The following is a 23251-nucleotide window of genomic DNA, read 5'->3' on the forward strand; positions in this document are numbered from 1 at the left end:
GGAGTGATCTAATGAAGATGTATAAAGTCACGAGAGGCACAGAGTGAACGCGGAGCATTTTTCTCCAGGATAGAGGAACCAGGAACCAGAGGATGGACACAAAATGCCGGAGTAACTCAGCGGGTCAGCAAGCACCCGTGGAGAGAAGGAATGGGTGACGTTTCGGGTTGACCCTTCTTCAGACTGAGAGTCAGGGGAGAGGAAGTCTAGACATATACCAGGGTAAGGTGTGAAAACGACAGATCAAAGCAGGTCATAAGGTCATAAGTGAGAGGAAAATAGGCCATTCGGCCCATTAAGTCTACTCCACCATTCTATCTTGGCTGATCTATCTCTCCCTCCTAACCCCATTCTCCTGCCTTCTCCCCATAACCTCTGACACCCGCACTAATCAAGAATCAATCTATCTCTGCCTTGAAAATATCAATTGACTTGGCCTCCGCTGCCTTCTGTGGCAATGAGCTCCACAGGTTCACCACCCTCTGACTGTCGGCATAGGTTTAAGTTGTGAGGAGGAAATTTTATCAGGTGGCTATGAGGTATCTCTTTCACACGGAGGGTGGTGGGTATGTGGAACAAGCTGCCAAAAGGGGGGGCTGGGGCAGGTACAATAACAACATTTAAAACACATTTGGTCAGGTACATGGATAGGAAGGGTTTAGAGGGATATGGGGCTAGTTTGGATGGGGCCTGGGTGTGTTGGCCTGTGGTTTATGTCTCCATTTGTCCTACATTCTTCCTGCAGGTTCTAGAAACATAGAAAACATATAAAATAGGTGCAGGAGGAGGCCATTTGAGCCAGCACCGCCATTCAGTGTGATCATGGCTGATCATCCACAATCAGTAACCCGTGCCTGCCTTCTCCCCATATCCCTTGATTCCACTAGCCCCTAGAGCTCTATCTAACTCTCTCTTAAATTCATCCAGTGAATCGGCCACCACTGCCCTCTGTGGCAGAGAATTCCACAAATTCACAACTCTCTGGGTGAAAAAGTTTCATCTCACCTCAGTTTTAAATGGCCTCCCCTTTATTCTTAGACTGTGTGGCCCCTGGTTCGGGACTCCCCTTCAACATTGGGAACATTTTTCCTGCATCTAGCTTGTCCAGTCCTTTTATAATTTTATACGTTTCTACCAGCAAAATCACAATGAGTTGTAATGGGCTGGAAATAGAAACCTAAGAGAGTGACTGTGGCCGACCAACCGACCTAGCTGTGAGATGGGCCCGGAGATTAGGCAGTGCAGGCAGCTGCAACGCTCCAGTGATCACAGGCAATTTAGCCCAGTGTATGTTTAACTAAACTAGTTTGCACATAATAGTGAGGCCGAGGCTCAGCCAACAAAAAGAGGCTTTGGTTGGAAATAAAATCAGGCACTTTTCATTTCAATTAAATGCTTTGTCAGAAAAGGTTTCCAGATCCCAGGATGAAGAATGAGATTGGCAAGAATCACACAAGTACTGATGCCCGTGAACATACCAATGGTTTAGGTTTAGACTAAGGTTGAAGCTTATTATTGGCGTGTGTGCCGGGATGCAGTGAAAAGCTCTGTTTTTCACGCTGTCCATACAGATCAGATAATACTATAATCACGCATGGGTGGTAAGTGAGATTACACACAACCTGTGTGTGTGTACGGGCGATCGATGGTCGGCAGGCACTCATCAGGTGGGCCATGCAGCGTGGAAACAGGCCCTTCGGCCCAACTTGCCCACACCGGCCAACACGACCCAGCTACACTAGTCTCACCTACCCGCGTTTGGTCCACGTTCCTCCAAACCTGTCCTATCATTAGCAAATTTGCAGATGATACAAAGCTGGGTGGCAGTGTGAACTGTGAGGAAGATGCTATGAGGTTGCAGGGTGACTTGGACAGGTTGTGTGAGTGGGCGGATGCATGGCAGATGCAGTTTAATGTGGATAAGTGTGAGGTTAACCACTTTGGTGGTAAGAATAAGAAGGCAGATTATTATCTGAATGGTGTCAAGTTAGGAAAAGGGGACGTACAACGAGATCTGGGTGTCCTAGTGCATCAGTCACTGAAAGGAAGCATGCGGGTACAGCAGGCAGTGAAGGAAGCCAATGGAATGTTGGCCTTCATAACAAGAGGAGTTGAGTATAGGAGCAAAGAGGTCCTTCTGCAGTTGTACAGGGCCCTAGTGAGACCGCACCTGGAGTACTGTGTGCAGTTTTGGTCTCCAAATTTGAGGAAGGATATTCTTGCTATTGAGGGCGTGCAGCGTAGGTTCACTAGGTTAATTCCCGGAATGGCGGGACTGTCGTATGTTGAAAGACTGGAGCGGCTAGGCTTGTATACACTGGAATTTAGAAGGATGAGAGGGGATCTTATCGAAACATATAAGATTATTAAGGGGTTGGACACGTTAGAGGCAGGAAACATGTTCCCAATGTTGGGGGAGTCCAGAACGAGGGGCCACAGTTTAAGAATAAGGGGTAGGCCATTTAGAACCGAGATGAGGAAAAACTGTTTCAGTCAGAGAGTTGTAAATCTGTGGAATTCACTGCCTCAGAAGGCAGTGGAAGCCAAGTCTCTGACTGCATTCAAGAGAGAACTAGATAGAGCGCTTAAGGATAGCGGAGTCAGGGGGTATGGGGAGAAGGCAGGAACGGGGTACTGATTGAGAATGATCAGCCATGATCACATTGAATGGTGGTGCTGGCTCGAAGGGCCGAATGGCCTCCTCCTGCACCTATTGTCGATTGTCTATCCATGTACCTGTGTAACTGTTTCTTAAACGATGGGATAGTCCCAGCCTCAACTACCTCCTCTGGCAGCTTGTTCCATACACCCACCACCCTCTGTGTGAAAAAGTTACCCCTCAGATTCCTATTAAATCTTTTTCCCTTCACCTTAAACCTATGCCCTCTGGTCCTCGATTCCCCTACTCTGAGCAAGAGACTCACTGTGCATCTACCCGATGTATTCCTCTCATGATTTTATACACTCGGTGGGTCAAAGGGCCTGTCTCCATGCTGTCTCTTTCAATTCAATGCATTTGTGTGTTGTATGAGTCTGTGTGCCTGTGATGGTGCAGCGAGTAAGCTTTCCCCTTGTACCTGTACCTCACTGTGCAGGTGACAATAAACTCCACTTGACCACAAATGGGAGCTGTTAGTGTTCCGTACAGATACGTGTCGGAATGAACTGCAGATGCTGGTTTAAACCAGAGATAGACACAAAGGCTGAGTAACTCAGTGGGACAGGCACCTTGGAAGTCCAAGTCGCACCAGCTTCTCGTTTTGTTGCCTCCATCACAGTGAGGGGGTGTTTGGAGTCACTGTGATGGATGTTTGTGTTGGGGTCGGGTGTCCTGTGTTCTTTTCTTTTTTGCTGTGTTTTGTGTGACTGCTGAAATTTCGTTCGGTGTAAAAAGCCGAGTGACAATAAAGTGTTGTTATGTTATGTTGTTATGTTATGTTATGTTATGTTGTTATGTTATGTTATGTTATGTTATGTTATGTTATGTTATGTTATGTTATGTTCAAACAGCTAACAATTGCCAGTTTCCTTTATCATCGTCACTTTTTTGCGTATCTTTTATTCATTTAGAGTTTAGAGATACAGCGTGGAAACAGGCCCTTTCGGCCCACCGGGTCCGCACCGCCCAGCGATCCCCGCACATTAACACCATCCTACACCCACAAGGGACAATGTTTATATTTACCAAGCCAATTAACCTACAAACCTGTACGTCTTTGGAGTGTGGGAGGAAACCGAAGGTCTCGGAGAAAACCCACGCAGGTCACGGGGAGAACGTACAAACTCCGTACAGACAGCACCCGTGGCAAGGATCGAACCCGAGTCTCCGGCGCTGCATTCGATGTAAGGCAGCAACTCTACCGCTGCGCCACCGTGCCGCATATTGTGCTTTATCTCTCCACATCATCATCTATATCTCTCGTTTAAGGATAGCGGAGTTAGGGGGTATGGGGAGAAGGCAGGAACGGGGTACTGATTGAGAGTGATCAGCCATGATCGCATTGAATGGCGGTGCTGGCTCGAAGGGCTGAATGGCCTACTCCTGCACCTATTGTCTATTGTCTATTGTCTATTATCCCTAACCAGTCTGAAGAAGGGTGTTGACCCGCAAAATGTCACCCATTCCTTCTCTCCAGAGATGTTGCCTGACCTGCTGAGTTACCCCAGCTTTATGTGTCTATCTTCTGTGGAGATACACCCTTGGGTCCAGTGCACTCAAACATGGACAGGGACCACTCTCAGCCGCCCGCTGAGAACATCCCAGAAAGCTGAGAAACAGGCAGGGAGCCTGATCTCTCACAAGTTCTCAGCTCCACCCTACTCAAGAGATATTAAGCCAGCTCATTTAAAGCTGCCAATAAACATGTATAATTCAGAAGGTGTCAAATTGCACGCTCTCCCTGAGAGAAAGAAGCTTTTGTATTAGTGTCTTCAGCTTTCATCATCTTGGCTTTAAGCTTAGAGATATCTTTCATTAAAGGGCCTTGACACTGCAGGTAGACACAAAATGCTGGAGTAACTCAGAGGGACAGGCAGCATCTCTGGAGGGAAGGAATGGGTGACGTTTCAGGCCGAGACCCTTCTTCAGACTGAGAGTCAGGGGAGAGGGAGACACAGATTTAAAGAAGTGTAAGGTGTGAAAATGAGATATCAAAAGAGATGCAGCTCAAGGAAAAAAGCAGAATAGATCCATTGTTAGCTAGGAACATAAGAGCTGGATAGAGCTCTTAAGGATAGCGGAGTCAGGGGGTATGGGGAGAAGGCAGGAACGGGGTACTGATTGAGAATGATCAGCCATGATCACATTGAATGGCGGTGCTGGCTCGAAGGGCCGAATGGCCTCCTCCTGCACCTATTGTCTATTGAACAGGTGACAATGAAGCAAACAGATACAAATTTAATCAGGGGGACGGTCAGGCTGGTCGGAGAACTAGGAAGAGGAAGGGATGGAGAGCGAGGGAAAGCAAGGGTTACTTGGTTAGAGGTCAATATTCATACCGCTGGGGTGTAAGCTGCCCAAGTGAAACATGAGGGGCTGTTGGTCACTGCATCGGTCAGCGAGTGCACGCACGGACACATGTCGGGTTGACAACTAAACCATATTAGCCGGGACAGCCCGTATTTTGGGCTAAATCGGTTTGTCCCGTACGGGACCGCCCTTGTCCTGTATTGGTAGGGTTGCCAACTTCCTCACTCCCAAATAAGGGACAAAGGGTGACGTCGCCGCCCCGCGCCCCACGTGACTCCACCCAGCCAGCTCCCTTATTTGGGAGTGAGGAAGTTGGCAGCCCTACACGTATGCCTTTGCTCACACTTGCTCACACTTGGGCAAGATCAATTGCCAAGAGTATTTCATTGTGATATGTACCGAAATCATGCTTGACTAATCTTCTGGAATTCTTTGAGGATGTAACCAGGAAAATTGACTGGGGAGAGCCGGTGGATGTGGTGTACCTTGACTTTCAGAAAGCCTTCGACAAGGTCCCACGTAGGAGATTAGTGGGCAAAATTAGAGCACATGGTATTGGAGGTAGGGTACTGACATGGATAGAAAATTGGTTGACAGACAGAAAGCAAAGAGTGGGGATAAATGGGTCCCTTTCAGAATGGCAGGCAGTAACTAGTGGGGTACCGCAAGGATGAATGACTTGGATGAAGGGATTAAAAGTACCATAAGCAAATTTGCAGATGATACAAAGCTGGGTGGTAGTGTGAACTGTGAGGAAGATGCTATGAGGTTGCAGGGTGACTTGGACAGGTTGTGTGAGTGGGCGGATGCATGGCAGATGCAGTTTAATGTGGATAAGTGTGAAGTTATCCACTTTGGTGGTAAGAATAGGAAGGCAGAGTATTATCTGAATGTTGTCAAGTTAGGAACAGGGGACGTACAACGAGATCTGGGTGTCCTAGTGCATCAGTCACTGAAAGGAAGCATGCAGGTACAGCAGGCAGTGAAGAAAGCCAATGGAATGTTGGCCTTCATAACAAGAGGAGTTTATAGGAGCAAAGAGGTCCTTCTGCAGTTGTACAGGGCCCTAGTGAGACCGCACCTGGAGTACTGTGTGCAGTTTTGGTCTCCAAATTTGAGGAAGGATATTCTTGCTATTGAGGGCGTGCAGCGTAGGTTTACTAGGTTAATTCCCGGAATGGCGGGACTATCATATGTTGAAAGACTGGAGCGACTGGGCTTGTATACACTAGAATTTAGAAGGATGAGAGGGGATCTTATTGAAACATATAAGATTATTATGGGGTTGGACACGTTAGAGGCAGGAAACATGTTCCCAATGTTGGGGGAGTCCAGAACCAGGGGCCACAGTTTAAGAATAAGGGGTCGGCCATTTAGAACGGAGATGAAGAAAAACTTTTTCAGTCAGAGAGTTGTGAATCTGTGGAATTCTCTGCCTCAGAAGACAGTGGAGGCCAATTCTCTGAATGCATTCAAGAGAGAGCTGAATAGAGCTCTTAAGGATAGCGGAGTCAGGGGGTGTGGGGAGAAGGCAGAAACGGGGTACTGATTGAGAATGATCAGCCATGATCACATTGAATGGCGGTGCTGGCTCGAAGGGCCGAATGGCCTTCTCCTGCACCTATTGTCTATTGAAATTGCCATGTGTGTGGCTGTGTGTATTTGTGCCCTGCGTCCTCCAAGCCAGAGTAAATATATCTCTTCTGGGCCGGAGGATTTATTATATTTTAGTTCAATTAGTTTACCTAATATTTTGTTCCTTTATTTTTTCCCTTTAAACGTAGTTATATCATTTCTAATCTCGTTTTCCAATGTCATGACCACCAGATCTGTCTCCCTGATAGATACTGATGCTGAGTAATTATTTAATATTTCCGCCATTTCGTGATCACTGCCTGATTTTATCCTCACTGGCCCTGCTCACAACCAACTTTCCTTTTCTAATTTATGAGCATGTAGACTATTTTGCTGTTTTGTTTTAGACAATAGGTACAGGAGGAGGCCATTCGGTCCTTCGAGCCAGCACCACCATTCAATGTGATCATGGCTGATCATTCTCAATCAGTACCCCGTTCCTACCTTCCTCTGGCAGCTTATTCCACACACCCACCACCCTCTGTGTGAAAAAGTTACCCCTCGGATTCCTATTAAATCTTTTCCCCTTCAACTTGAACCTGTGTCCTCTGGTCCTCGATTCCCCTACTCTGGGTAAAAGACTCTGTGCATCTACACGATCTATTCCTCTCATGATTTTGTACACCTCTACAAGATCACCCCTCGTCTTCCTGTGCTTCACGGAATAGAGACCCAGCCTAAGTTGTTAACCCTTCGCTGACTGGTTTTGAGATCAGTGTAGAGATTGCTCCACAAGCTGCCTGCTCCACTAATGCCATTGTTCACTGGGGGACAGGGGCAAAATAACCCATCCACTGAGACACCTGAAGGCAACGTTTAACGGATTCCTCGCCAAGCTGTTAAAATAATCAAATGTTTCTGACATTCAGAAACAAGCAAAACATTCCAAAACTATTCACAACCTACAATTAAAAAAGACTGAAACACAACCACTAAAGATGGAATAAACACAAATTAAAAAATGTAAGTTAATTAACGTTTACCTCATCTTCCATTTGGTGTAGCTTACAACCGAACGGTATGAACATTGAATTGTCTAGTTATTAACTAATACCCCCTAACTCTCTCCCGTGCTCCTTCCCCTCTGTTATCAGGCTTCTGAACGGCCCTTCCATAAGCTAGGGTACTGTCCGATTCACCTCTACCCCATTGCGGACATTGGACTTTGTCTGTGGAACTGATGCGCTACAATGCTGAGAACTATATTCTGCACTCTGTATCTTCCCCTTTGCTCTACCTGTTTTACTTGAGTTTGGCTTGATATTATTCATGTATAGTGTTATATGATCTGATCAGATAGCAGGTACAGCAAAGCTTTTCACTGTACCTCAGTACATGTGACAACAATAAACCTAAACCTTTTCAATCTCTAGCCTTTGTCACTTACTTCACCCATCTGCCAACCAACCCCCCCCCCCCCACTCCTAGGGGTTGCCAACTATCATATCATCATCATATATATACAGCCGGAAACAGGCCTTTTCGGCCCACCAAGTCCGTGCCGCCCAGCGATCCCCGTACATTAACAATATCCTACACCCACTAGGGACAATTTTTACATTTACCCAGCCAATTAACCTACATACGTGTACGTCTTTGGAGTGTGGGAGGAAACCGAAGATCTCGGAGAAAACCCACGCAGGTCACGGGGAGAACGTACAAACTCCTTACAGTGCAGCACCCGTAGTCAGGATCGAACCTGAGTCTCTTACTGCCAAATACGGGACAAGGTGACGTCACTGCCCCGCGCCCCACGTGACCTCACCCAGCCAGCGGCCACGTGCTCCCGCTCCACCAATGGCTGCCGCCCGGGCCGGGAGGCGGGTTGTTACTGGAATTCACTGGAGTTTAGAAGGATGAGAGGGGATCTTATAGAGACGTATAAAATTATAAAAGGACTGGACAAGCTGCATGCAGGAAAAATGTTCCCAATGTTGGGGGAGTCCAGAACCAGGGGCCACAGTCTAAGAATAAAGGGAAAGCCATTTAAAGCTGAGGTGAGGAGGAACTTTTTCACCCAGAGAGTTGTGAATTTGTGGAATTCTCTGCCACAGAAGGCAGAGGAGGCCAATTCACTGGATGAATTTAAGAGAGAGTTAGATAGAGCTCTAGGGGCTAGTGGAATCAAGGGATGTGGGGAGAAGTTGGGCACAGGTTACTGATTGTGGATGATCAGTCATGATCACAATGAATGGCGGTGCTGGCTTGAAGGGCCGAGTGGCCTCCTCCTGCACCTATTTTCTACGTTTCTATGCAACCTCCGTTAGGCGAACACACTCGGCCCCGCTCCCCATACACACTCCGTTAGCCTACACTGTCCCGGCCTACAACGGCCCGCGGGCCTAATACGGGACAAGGGCGGTCCAAATTTAGCCCAAAATATGGGATGTGCCGGCTAATACGGGACAGTTGGCAACCCTACCCCCTCCTCACCTCACCTGTATCCACCTATCACTTGCCAGGCTTTGTCCGACCCCAACCTCTCTTTTCCAGCTTTCTCTCCCCCCCCCCCCCCCACTACAATCAGTCTGAAGAAGGGTTCCGACCCAAAATGTCATCCGTCCATTTCCTCCAGAGATGCTGCCTGACCTGCTGAGTTCCTCCAGCACTTTGTGTTCAGCTCATGATCCCAGAATTGGAGTTGCTGGTGTCTCCTGCTTCATATGTTCATCTGTTTCCAGATAAACTTCTGCAGCTTCAGAAATCTCCCTCACCCCAACCGCAAGCACAACCCCAACCCCAACCCCACCCCCAGCCCCAACCCCACCCCCTGCCCGAACCAGAGCCCCAACCCCAACCCAGCCCCAACCCCAGCCCAACCCCCACCCCCACCCCCACCCCCACCCCCACCCCTACCCCCAGCCCCAGCCCCAGCCCCAGCCCCAGCAAGACAACATAATGTTCAGCTGAGATAATTACCTGGACGAAACTGTTTAACGAGCACAAAGGTCTCCCGCACTGTGTGGTAGATCAGCACTGAAACGCTGCAAAAGACAGAAAAGTAAGGAGAGAGTTGATTACAGTCTCCTGCCATCATTATTGAATTGAATTGAAAGTACAGGAGTCTGAAAACACTGATGTTCAGGTTCTGTGATCCCCGCACACTAACACTATCCTACACCCACTGGGGACAATTTTTACATTTACCAAGCCAATTAACCTACAAACCTGCACGTCTTTGTAGTGTGGGAGGAAACCGGAGCACCCGGAGAAAACCCACGCAGGTCACGGGGAGAACGTACAAACTCCGTATAGACAGCGCCCGTAGTCGGGATGGAACCCTGGTCTCCGGCGCTGCATTCGCTGTAAGGCAGCAGTGGATGTGGTGTACCTCGACTTTCAGAAAGCCTTCGACAAGGTCCCACATAGGAGATTAGTGGGCAAAATTAGAGCACATGGTATTGGGGGTAGGGTACTGACATGGATAGAAAATTGGTTGACAGACAGAAAGCAAAGAGTGGGGATAAATGGGTCCCTTTCGGAATGGCAGGCAGTGACCAGTGGGGTACCGCAAGGTTCGGTGCTGGGACCCCAGCTATTTACGATATACATTAATGACTTAGATGAAGGGATTAAAAGTATCATTAGCAAATTTGCAGATGATACTAAGCTGGGGGGTAGTGTGAATTGTGAGGAAGATGCAATAAGGCTGCAGGGTGACTTGGACAGGTTGTGTGAGTGGGCGGATACATGGCAGATGCAGTTTAATGTAGATAAGTGTGAGGTTATTCACTTTGGAAGTAAGAATAGAAAGGCAGGTTATTATCTGAATGGTGTCAAGTTAGGAAGAGGGGATGTTCAACGAGATCTGGGTGTCCAAGTGCATCAGTCACTGAAAGGAAGCATGCAGGTACAGCAGGCAGTGAAGAAAGCCAATGGAATGTTGGCCTTCATAACAAAAGGAGTTGAGTATAGGAGCAAAGAGGTCCTTCTACAGTTGTACCGGGCCCTGGTGAGACCGCACCTGGAGTACTGTGTGCAGTTTTGGTCTCCAAATTTGAGGAAGGATATTCTTGCTATTGAGGGCGTGCAGCGTAGGTTCACTAGGTTAATTCCTGGAATGGCAGGACTGTCGTATGTTGAAAGGCTGGAGCAATTAGGCTTGTATACACTGGAATTTAGAAGGATGAGGGGGGATCTTATTGAAACATATAAGCTAATTAGGGGATTGGACACATTAGAGGCAGGAAACATGTTCCCAATGTTGGGGGAGTCCAGAACAAGGGGCCACAGTTTAAGAATAAGGGGTAGGCCATTTAGAACGGAGATGAGGAAGAACTTTTTCAGTCAGAGAGTGGTGAAGGTGTGGAATTCTCTGCCTCAGAAGGCAGTGGAGGCCAGTTCGTTGGATGCTTTCAAGAGAGAGCTGGATAGAGCTCTTAAGGATAGCGGAGTGAGGGGGTATGGGGAGAAGGCAGGAACGGGGTACTGATTGAGAGTGATCAGCCATGATCGCATTGAATGGCGGTGCTGGCTCGAAGGGCTGAATGGCCTACTCCTGCACCTATTGTCTATTGTCTAACTCTACCGCTGCGCCACCGTGACCGCCCAAATTGTTGACTTCATAGACGGGGGACGGTGGAGGAGAGAATCAAAAGCTTCAAGTTCTTTGGTGACATTTATCAGAAGATTTGTCCTGGACCCAGCACACTGATGCTGGACTGGAGAGTGAGAGCAAATTGACTGGTTGCATCACGGCTTGCCTTCGGCAACTCAAACACCCAGGAGGGAAGAGGATTGCCAAAAGGGGGGGGGGGGGTAAACACTGCCCAGTCATCGAAGGGATCTACAGGAGACGCTGCCTTTAAAAGGCAGAGACCCACACCACCCTGGCCACGCTCTCACTCACTCACTCCTGCCGTCGGGAAGAAGGTACAGGAGCCTGGAAACTGTAACGTCCAGGTTCAGCAGCAGCTTCTTCCCATCAACCATCACGCTACTAAACACTACAACCTCAAATAAGCACCAAACTGCACAGACTTGGAGACTGTTTTTGTCTTTGCACTCTCATAGTTTAAAAAATATAAAAATGATTTTGGTGTTTATAATGGGCTTTACAGAGTACTATGTTTACAGCAAAGAAAATAGAGCAGGGCAAGATAGGCCACTCGACCCTAAAAGCCGTAGTGCGTCACGGCGCCATTTTAGTAGGCGGAAACTTGCAGAAACATTTAAAAATAAAAATAACAAGAATCTGTGAATTGATAGATGAGATATATTCTGCATTTTTATGGTATCATCACACATACTGTTCCCCCAGAACACTGATTACACTGTGAGAGGCAATAGACAATAGGTGCAGGAGGAGGCCATTCGGCCCTTCGAGCCAGCACCGCCACTCAATGTGATCATGGCTGATCATTCTCAATCAGTACCCCGTTCCTGCCTTGTCCCCATACCCCCTGACTCCGCTATCCTTAAGAACTCTATCTAGCTCTCTCTTGAATGCATTCAGAGAATTGGCATCCACTGCCTTCTGAGGCAGAGAATTCCACAGATTCACAACTCTCTGACTGAAAAAGTTTTTCCTCATCTCCGTTCTAAATGGCCTACCCCTTATTCTTAAACTGTGGCCCCTGGTTCTGGACTCCCCCAACATTGGGAACATGTTTCCTGCCTCTAACGTGTCCAACCCCTTAATAATCTTATACGTTTCGATAAGATCCCCTCACATCCTTCTAAATTCCAATGTATACAAGCCTAGTCGCTCCAGTCTTTCAACATATGACAGTCCCGCCATTCCGGGAATTAACCTAGTGAACCTACGCTGCACGCCCTCATAACGGACGGCAGGTTTTGCCAACTAAAATGGTGGACGTTCCACTCCTTTGCGTACTACACTTCAGTATGGGCGATTTCAACGGAGTGGTTCATCTTGCTCCTCTAGTATCTTTGGTTTACAGACCTGTTGTTGTGCTGCTGCAAGTAAGGATTTCATTGTTCCGTTTCGGGACATATGACAATGAAACACTCTTGCCTGTTGGAGTGCCTGGATGTGGCAGACCCAGCAACTGCTGGCACAGTGGAGGCCTTTGGGAAACACGGCAGAGGCTGCAGTGTATCCTGGATAGCAAGGGTCACATTTTAATTCCCCTCCCTTCCCCACACTAGTAGTTGTAAGTGAGGATAGGCACAAAGTGCTGGAGTAACTCATTGGGTCAGGCAGCATCTCCGGAGAAAACGAATGGGTGACTTTCAGGTGGGACCAATTTGGACTTTGGGTTTTGTCATGTTCTTGCACTATATTAAGTTTTTATTTATTGATTTTTTTTTGTTTGTTTAATAATTTAATCTATTGAGCACGGGGTGGCACGGTGGCTCAGCGGTAGAGTTGCTGCCTCACAGCGCCAGAGACCCGGGTTCCATCCTGACTACAGGTGCTGTCTGTACGGAGTTTGTACGTTCTCCCCGTGACCTGCGTGGGTTTTCTCCAGGTGCTTCAGTTACCACCCAAATACCAAAGACGTACAGGTTTGTAGGTTAATTGACTTTGATAAAAAAATATATAAATTGTCCCCAGTGTGTAGGATAATGTTAGTGTACGTCGTGATCTAGGGGTTGCCAACTATCTCACTCCCAAATAAGGGACAAGGTGACGTCACCGCCCCGCGCCCCATGTGACCTCGCCCAGCCAGCGGCCACGTGCTCCCGCTCCACCAACGGCGGCCGCCTGGGCCTGGAGGTGGGTTGCTATGCAACCTCCATTAGACGGCGCCCGGGCCTCCGGGCCGACACTGTCCAGACCTACAGCGGCCCCCAGGCCTACACTGTCCGGACCTACACCGTCCGCACCTACAGTGTTGGGACCTACAACGTCCGGGCCTACAGCACCCCCCAGGCCTAATACGGGACAGTTGGCAACCCTCAGGTGATCGCTGGTCGCCGCGGACACTGTGGGCCAAAGGGCCTGTTTCCATGCCACAACTCTAAAGTAAACTAAAACTACACTGCTTACAGATCTGCAGAAGGGTCTCGACCTGAAACGTCACCCATTCCTTCTCTCCAGAGATGCTGCCTGTCCCGCTGAGTTACTCCAGCATTTTGAGTCTTTCTTCGATTCAAACCAGCATCTGCCGTTCCTTCCTACACTGCTGACAGACTTGTTGTGTTGCTTCTGCAAGGAAGAATTTCCTTGTTCTGTTTCGGACATTTGACAATAAAATACTCTTGATTAGAAGTTTGTTAGAGGATTCGGAGGCATGCCAAATATCTTGAAACTTCTAAGAAAATAGACGGTCTGGTGTGCCTTATTCATGATTAAATCTTTCCACACCTGTGATGATAGGTTATCCAGGTTGTAAATGAGAGGCCAAACAACAGGCTTCAAAGAGCTGTAGACTAGTTATTTAGTTCTCAGTAGGTTGGCAGCTCATCACTGGTTGGGATCTGTGGAAAATGCCAATGACTGGGGGCTGGAAGGAGCCAGTGTTCACAGTGTGGTCTCAAACAGCACTGGGGCAAGTCAGTGAGGCCTTACACACACTCACAGGCACTGTCTGCAGTGTCCCTCCCTGCAGTGTGTGTCAGCCAGGGTTGCCAACTGTCCCATATTAGCCGGGACATCCCGTATTTTGGGCTAAATTGGTTTGTCCCGTACGGGACCGCCCTTGTCCCGTATTAGGCCCGGGGGGCGCTGTAGGCCCAGACACTGTAGAGTTTTCAAAGTAGGTCTGTGCGTGTGTGTGTGTGTGTGTGCAACTATCTCATCCCAAATAGAGGACAAGGTGACGTCACCGCCCCGCGCCCCACGTGACTTCACCCAGCCAGCGGACACGTGCTCCCGCTCCCGCTCCACCAATGGCAGGCACCCGGGCCGGGAGGTGGGTTGCTACGCAACATCTGTTAGGCGAACACACTCGGTCCCGCTCCCCGAACACACTCCGTTAGCCTAGTGTCCGGGCCTACAGTGTTTGGACCTAATACGGGACAAAGGCGGTCCCATACGGGACAAACCAATTTAGCCCAAAATACGGGATTTACCAGCTAATACGGGACAGTGGGCAACTCTAGTGTGTGTGTGTGTGTGTGTGTATATATCTGTGTATGTGTGTGTATATATCTGTGTGTGTGTGTGTGTGTGTGTGTGTATGTGTGTGTGTATGTATCTGTGTGTGTGTGACAATAGACAATAGACAATAGGTGCAGGAGTAGGCCATTCAGCCCTTCGAGCCAGCACCGCCATTCAATGCGATCATGGCTGATCACTATCAATCAGTACCCCGTTCCTGCCTTCTCCCCATACCCCCTCACTCCGCTATCCTATATACATGTGTGTGTGTATATATCTGTGTGTGTGTGTGTGTGTGTGTGTGTGTGTGTATCTGTGTGTGTGTATGTGTGTGTGTATCTGTGTGTATCTGTGTGTATGTGTCTGTAGGAAGGCCTTAAAGCCCTCCGTTTCTTCCTCGACTGCAGAACCATCCAATTTCCCTCTACTCCTCCAAGCAGAGCTGGTCCTCACCCTCAACAACTTCTCCTTCGACTCCTCGCACTTCCACCAAGTCCAAGGCGTAGCTATGGGCACTCGCATGGGCCCCAGCTATGCCTGCCTCGTTGTAGGGTACGTTGAATAATCCCTGTTCCGGACGTACACTGGCCCAATCCCCGAACTCTATCTCCGTTACATTGACAACTGCATCGGTGCTACCTCCTGCACCCATGCACAACTCATGGACTTCATCAACTTCACCACCAATTTCCATCCTGCACTCAACTTCACTTGGACCATCTCCGACATCTCCTGACCGTTTCTAGATCTCACCGTCTCCATCACAGGAAATAGAGAATTGACTGATGTCTATTGCAAACCCACTGACTCCCACGACTATCTCGACTACGCTTCTTCCCACCCTGCTTCTTGCAAAGACTATCCCCTACCCTCAATTCCTCCGTCTACGCCGCATCTGTGCCCAAGATGAGGTGTTCCATCCTAGGACATCAGAGATGTCTTCATTCTTTAGGGAACGGGGTTTCCCTCTTCCATCATAGATGAGGCCCTCACTCGTGTCTCCTCGGTACCCTGCAGCTCCGGCCTTGCTCCCCCTCCCCCTAGTCGCAACAGAGACAGAGTCCCCCAAGTCCTCACCTTCCACCCCATCAGCCATCGCATACAACACGTAATCCTCCGAAATTTCTGCCACCTCCAACGGGATCCCACCACTGGCCACATTTTCCCATCTCTACCCCTTTCCGCAACTCCCTGGTTAACTCATCCCTTCCCACCCAAACCACCCCCTCCCCAGGTACCTTCCCCTGCAAGCGTAGGAGATGCAACACCCATCCCTATACCTCCTCCCTCGACTCTGTCCAGGGACCCCAACAGTCCATTCAGGTTAGGCAGAGGTTCACCTGCACCTCCTCCAACCTCAGCTTACAGCCCAGTGGTATGAATGTTGATTTCTCTCACTTCAGGTAGCCCTGGCATTCCCTCTCTCTCTCTATCTCTCCCCCACCCAAGTCGTACTAGCTTCTCATTTTCACCTTACCGAACTAACAATGGCCTGCTTCCTTTATCATCGTAACTTTTTTGGATATCTTTCATTCATTGTTCTTTATCTCTCCACATCACCGATATTCTCAGACCGTGGCCCCTGGTTCTGGACTCCCCCAACATTGGGAACATTTTTCCTGCATCTAGCTCGTCCAGTCTTTTGATAATTTTATACGTCTCGAAAAGATCCCCTCTCAAACTCCAGTCCTCCAGTGAAACTCCAGTGAAGACAAGCCCAGTCTTTCCAATCTTTCCTCATATGACAGTCCCAACATCCCTGGGATTAACCAGGTGAACCTACGCTGCACTGCCTCGATAGCAAGGACGTCCTTCCTCAAATTAGGAGACCAAAACTGCACACAATACTCCAGGTGTGGTCTCACCAGGGCCCTGCACAACTGCAGAAGGACCTCTTTGCCGAGATACAGTGAAGCACTTTGTTATCCAGTCAGATCGTACTGTGCATGGCATGGCAGTGTGAAAGGGAAGATAAGCAGAATGCAGTAACATGTTGTGTTACAGGTAGAGAGAAGTGTAGATATACTGTTTATGTTGTGAGCCTCATGCGAACAAGGAATTTCATTGCACACTGTTACATATGGTGATAAAGTAATCTCAATCTGGATCTGAATCTGTGAAGGAGATAAGTAGAAAGTAACATGGATGGAGATAAGGAACAGCAGAGTGTGGGAAAGGGCCATGTGCTGAAGGAGGAGTACAGAGAGATTATGAACACAGAACACTTCATACAAAAGAAACATACTAGGGGTCTGTATAGTACCAGTGACACAGTGAGTAGGAAGGAACTGCAGATGCTGGTTTAAACCAAATGTAGACACAAAGTGCTGGAGTAACTCAGTGGGACAGGCAGCATCTCTGGAGAGAAGGAATGGGTGATGTTTCAGGTTGAGACCCTTCTTCAGACTGAGTCAAGGCATAAGAGGAATAGATCGTGTAGATGCACAGTGTCTTTTACCCAGAGTAGGGGAATCGAGGACCAGAGGACATAGGTTCAAGGTGAAGGGGAAAAGATTTAATAGGAATCCGAGGGGTAACCTTTTCACACAGAGGGTGGTGGGTGAATGGAACAAACTGCCAGAGGAGGTAATTGAGGCTGGGACTATCCCAACGTTTAAGAAGCAGCTGCACAGGTACTTGGATAGGACAGGTTTGGAGGGATATGGACCGGGCGCAGGCAAGTGGGACTAGGGTAGCTGGGACATTTTTGGCCGGCGTGGGTGAGTTGGGCCGAAGGGCCTGTTTCCACACTGTGTCACTCTATGACTGTAAGGCAAAGTGAAACGATAGATAGATATAGAACAAATGAATGAAAGATATGCAACAAAAAGTCATGATGAAAAAGTAGGAAGGAACTGCAGATGCTGGTTTAAGCCAGAGATAGACACAAAATGCTGGACAGGCAGCATCTCTGGAGAGAAGGAATGGGTGACGTTTCGGATCGAGACCCTTCTTCAGACCGTAGTACTGGGGGATATCACTTCACAAATATGAACTGGGATTGCCTGAGTGTAAAAGGTTCAGAGGGTGCAGAGTTAATAGTTGTGTCGAGGATAGGGTTGCCAACTATCCCGTATTAGCCGGGACATCCCGTATTTTAGTTTGTCCCGTACTGGACCGCCCTTGTCCCGTATTAGTAGGGTTGCCAACTTCCTCATTCCCAAATAAGGGACAAAGGGTGACGTCACCGCCCCGCGCCCCGCGCCCCACGTGACCTCACCCAGCCAGCGGCCCACGTGCTCCCGCTCCACCAATGGCGGTCGCCCGGGGGAGGAGAGGGTGCTACACCAATGCAGGAGAGGTTCGGGCCCCACGGGTCCACTTGGTCTAGTAATTGATAAAGATTTACAATGCCCCGTTTGCTGGACTCTGCATCTATAAATAAGTTCCATATGCAACTTTTCCCACTTTGCATTTGTACATTCACACCACTGGATCTTCCTGTTCCTGTAACCACTTAAAATATTCTCATAATGAAAGAGAAACGAGGAGATGAAAGCAAGATCTTGAGTAAAATGTACAGTGGAGAAATAAATGTTCCTTGGACTATCCTTGATCAGACTTTGCTGGCTTTACCTTGCACTAAACGTTATTCCCTTATCATGTGTCCACATACTGTAAATGGCTCGATTGTTATCATGTATTGTCTTTCTGCTGACTGGATAGCAACACAACAAAAAGCCTTTCACTGTACCTCGGTAGAGTGAGATGTAATGCTGACCCACTGGGTTCTTCCAGTGCTTTGTTTTACTTTTAGAGATACAGCACGGAAACAGGCCCTTCGGCCCACCGGGTCCACGCTGCCCATCGATCGCCCTTTGACAGTAGTTCTATGTATTCCCACGTTTGCATCCACTCCCTACACACGAGGGGCAATCTTCAGAATACTTCTTCCACAGTTCGGTATTCCAATCAGGCTTCGAATCTTGGCTCATCCTGACCGTTACCCTCACCCACTTTCACCCTGACCCTCACCCACTGACTATGGGTTGCCAACTTTCTAACTCCCAATTAATAGACAATAGACAATAGACAATAGGTGCAGGAGTAGGCCATTCAGCCCTTCGAGCCAGCACCGCCATTCAATGCGATCATGGCTGATCACTCTCAATCAGTACCCCGTTCCTGCCTTCTCCCCATACCCCCTCATTCCGCTATCCTTAAGAGCTCTATCCAGCTCTCTCTTGAAAGCATCCAACGAACTGGCCTCCACTGCCTTCTGAGGCAGAGAATTCCACACCTTCACCACTCTCTGACTGAAAAAGTTCTTCCTCATCTCCGTTCTAAATGGCCTACCCCTTATTCTTAAACTGTGGCCCCTTGTTCTGGACTCCCCCAACATTGGGAACATGTTTCCTGCCTCTAATGTGTCCAATCCCCTAATTATCTTATATGTTTCAATAAGATCCCCCCTCATCCTTCTAAATTCCAGTGTATACAAGCCTAATTAAGGGACAACGGGTGACGTCACCACCCCGCGCCCCACGTGACCTCACCCAGCCAGCGGCCACGTGCTCCCGCTCCACCAATGGCGGCCGCCCGGGCCGGGAGGCGGGTTGCTACGCAACCTCCGTCCAGCGAACACACTCGGCCCCGCTCCCCGAACACACTTCGTTGGCCTACACTGTCCAGGCCTACAGCTGCCCCCGGGCCTACACCTGCCCCCGGGCCTACAGTGTCCGGGCCTACACAGTCCAGGCCCTCAGCTGCCCGCCCGGGCCTACAGCATCCGGGCCTACATTGTCTGGGCCTACAGCGCCCCCCGGGTCTAATAAGGGACAAGGTCGGTCCCGTGCGGGACAAACCAATTTAGCCCAAAATACTGGATGTCCCGACTAATATGGGAAAGTTGGCAACCCTCCTCCTGACCCTTACCCTGACCCTGACCCTCCCTTTGATGGGCATTGTGTCACGGTTTCCAGCCTCCACCTGCCCTCCATCATTAGTGCGGGCACACGTCCAGGCAAAGGAAATGGATGGTAGACACAAAAAGCTGGAGTAACTCAGCGGGACAGGCAGCATCTCTGGAGAGAAGGAATGGGGGACATTTCGGGTCGAGACCCTTCTTCAGACTGAGAGTCAGGGGAAAGGGAAACAAGATATATAGACAGTGATATAGAGAAATATAGAACAAACGAATCAAAGATATGGAAAAAAGTAACGACAATAAAGGAAACACGCCATTGTTATCTGTGGGTGAGGTGAAAACGAGTTACAGACAATGAGACTCAACAAGATGACTTTGAAGCTGGTACGACTTGGGTGTGGGAGGGATGGAGAGAGTGGTGATGCAAGGGATGAAATGGTACCGATGTTTCGGGGTGGGACCCTTCTGGGGTGGGTGGTGAATCTGTGGAGTTCATTGCCACTGACGGCTGTGGAGGCCAAGTCATTGGGTATTTTTAAGACGGAGATTGACAGAAACTTGATTGGAAAGGGTGTTGAGGGTTATGGGGAGAAGGCAAGAGAATGGGGTTGAGAGGGAAAGATAGATCAGCCATGATTGAAGGGCAGTGTAGACTCGGTGGCCCGAATGATATAATTCTTGTCCTATAACTTATTATTTTTTGACGCATCTGAAGAAGGATCCCGGCTTGAAACTGTCCATGCTGCCTGACCCGCTGAGTTACTCCAGCACTTTATGTTTTTGTTTTGTAAACCAGCATTTGCAGTTCTTTGTAGCTGAGTGATAGGTGGATACAGGTGAGGGGGGTTTATGGAAGGAGATGAGGAGGAATTTCTTTAGTCAGAGGGTGGTGAATCTGAGGCATTTGATCGCCACAGACGGCGGTGGAGGCCAAGTCAATGGATATTTCAAAGGCAGAGATAGATAGATTCTTGATTAGTACGGGTGTCACGGTTTATGGGGAGAAGGCAGGAGAATTGGGTTAGGAGGGAGAGATAGACTGGGCTTGTATTCACTGGAATTTAGAAGGATGAGAGGGGATCTTATTGAAACATATAAGATTATTAAGGGATTGGACACACTAGAGGCAGGAAACATGTTCCCGATGTTGGAGAACCAGTGCCCACAGTTTAAGAATAAGGGGTAGGCCATTTACAACGGAGATGAGGAAGAACATTTTCACCCAGAGAGTTGTAAATCTGTGAATTCTCTGCCTCAGAAGGCAGTGGAGGCCGATTCTCTGGATGCTTTCATGAGAGAGTTAGATAGAGCTCTTAAAGATAGCGGAGTCAGGGGGTATGGGGAGAAGGCAGGAACGGGGTACTGATTGTGGATGATCAGCCATGATCACAGAGAATGGCCGAATGTCCTACTCCTGCACCTACTGTCTATTGACTGAATGACGGGATAGACAATGGGCCGAATGGCCTAATTCTGCTCCTATCACTTATGAACATGAAACAGCGAAAGGGATAAGGAGATACAGAGAGAACAGATGTGGAATGTGAAAGGATGTAGGTGGAAGTGGACAGTCCGCCAACATCAATCCATGAAACAAAGTGGGTGCAAATATTCTGCGCAGGTGACAGCCACGATACCATCGCCTCAGGATGGGATGGGATAGGAGGGGAGGGGAGGGAGCTGCTGGAAGGGCTGGGCTGTAATCAGAGGCAGCAGAAGGTGATAATCAGGAGAGGAGCAAGTCTGTAAATGATACTTCACCGCGGCAGTGAGATCGGCGGGTGTCGGCTGAGGATGTAAACAATCGCAAACAGCATTCCTGGGGAGATTCACCTGTCGTGTGTTTTCACAAAGTCCCATTCCTTCCGGATGCCGTTCTGTAAACAAGAGTGAGAGAGAGAGAGAGAGAGAGAGAGAGAGAGAGAGAGGCATGTTTGAGGAGCCTGTGTGTGCAGTGTGACATAGCAGAGGTAAGGCTGACCAAATATATCCCCTCGCCAGCAAGAGGGGGTGAGCCCCACCTTCAGCACTGGCTTCAGGTGGTCTTAAAACTACACTGGACATGCGAATGGGAGAGGGAGAGGGGGAGATGGAGAGGGGGAGATGGAGAGGGGGAGATGGAGAGGGGGAGATGGAGAGGGGGAGATGGAGAGGGGGAGATGGAGAGGGACAGAAGGAGAGAGAGAGAGAGAGACAGAAGGGGGGGGGGAAGAGAGAGAGAGAGACAGAAGGGGGGGGAGAGAGAGAGAGAGAGAGAGAGAGAGAGAGAGAGAGAGAGAGAGAGAGAGAGAGAGAGAGAGAGAGAGAGAGAGAGAGAGAGAGAGAGAGAGAGAGAGAGAGAGAGAGAGAGAGAGAGAGAGAGAGAGAGAGAGAGAGAGAGAGAGAGAGAGAGAGAGAGAGAGAGAGAGAAAGTGAGAAAGAGAGAGAGTGAGAGAGAAAGTGTGTGAGAGAAAGTGAGAGAGAGTGAGAAAGAGAGAGAGAGAGAGAGAAAGTGAGAGTATGGAAAAATTGAGAGTGAAAGAGATAGAGAGAGAGAAAGTGTGAGAGAGAAAGTGTGAGAGAGAAAGTGAGAGAGAGAAAGTGAGAGTGAAAATTGAGAGAAAGTGAGGGAGAGAAAGTGAGGGAGAGAAAGTGAGGGAGAAAGTGAGAGAGTGAGAGAAAGTGAGAAAAAGAGGGAGAGAAGAATATCCGTCATAAGGGATAGTAGAATTAGGCCATTCTGCCCATCAAGCCTACTCTGCCATTCGATCATGGCTGATCTATCTCTCCCTCCTAACCCCATTCTCCTGCCTTCTGACGGCCTCCACAGCCTTCTGTGGCAAGGAATTCCACACATTCACCACCCTCTGACCAGACATTCCTCCTCATCTCCTTCCTAAAAGAACGTCTTTCAATTCTGAGGCTGTGACCTCTAGTCCTAGACTCTCCCACCAGTGGAAGCATCCTCTCCACATCCACTCTATCCAGGCCTTTCAAAAATCTGTGTTTCAATGAGGTCCTCCTCTCGCCCTTCTAAACTCCAGCGAGTACAGGCCCAGTGCCGACAAACGCTCATCGTGTGTTAACCCACTCATTCCTGGGATCATTCTTGTAAACCTCCTCTGGACCCTCTCCAGAGCCAGCACATCCTTCCTCAGATTCGGGGCCCAGAATTGCTCACCATACTCCAAATGCAGCCTGACCAGCACCTTGTAGAGCCTCAGTATTACATCCCTGTTCTTGTATACAAGCCCTCTTGAAATAAATGCTAGCATTGAGTTTGCTTTCTTTACTACCGTACCTCACCCTTTGAGGAAGTGAGTTCCAAGGGTGGTCCTCTGAGAGGAAAGACAATTGCCAAATCACTATTTTCATCCCTGCATTCTCTCCTTGACTGGCCTCATTACAATCTGCATTTGCCCTGGGAAGAGGAAATGAAAGGCAGAGGACATAGGTTTAAGGTGAGCGGGGAAAGATTTACCAGGAACCCAAGAAGCAACTTTTTCAGTCAGAGGGTGGTGGGTGTATAAACGAGCTGCCAGAGGAGGTAGTTGAGGGAGGTACTATAACAACATTAGGTCATCCACTTTGGCGGCAAAAACAAGGAGGCAGATTATTATCTCAATGGTGTCTGATTAGGTAAAGGGGAAGTGCAGCGAGACCTGGGTGTCCTTGCACTCCAGTCACTGAAAGTAAGCGTGCAGGTACAGCAGGCAGTGAAGAAAGCTAATGGCATGTTGGCCTTCATAACGAGAGGATTTGAGTATAGGAATAAAGAGGTCCTTCTGCAGTT

General features: G+C 48.8%; 1 protein-coding gene across 1 annotated transcript in view; it reads right to left on the reverse strand.

Moving 5' to 3' along the window:
- Window positions 1–23251, reverse strand: part of nudt14 (nudix (nucleoside diphosphate linked moiety X)-type motif 14) — a 73625-nt gene that overhangs the window by 14135 nt on the left and 36239 nt on the right. The window contains exons 2-3 of the mRNA XM_078407241.1: window positions 21313–21356; window positions 9524–9588 (exon numbers count right to left, since the gene is read on the reverse strand). Of these exons, the coding sequence (XP_078263367.1) occupies window positions 9524–9588; window positions 21313–21356 (109 nt within the window). The remainder of the gene's footprint in view (window positions 1–9523; window positions 9589–21312; window positions 21357–23251) is intronic.

Source organism: Rhinoraja longicauda, chromosome 10 (genome assembly GCF_053455715.1).
Source record: "Rhinoraja longicauda isolate Sanriku21f chromosome 10, sRhiLon1.1, whole genome shotgun sequence".
In the NCBI taxonomy this organism is placed as follows: domain Eukaryota; kingdom Metazoa; phylum Chordata; class Chondrichthyes; order Rajiformes; family Arhynchobatidae; genus Rhinoraja; species Rhinoraja longicauda.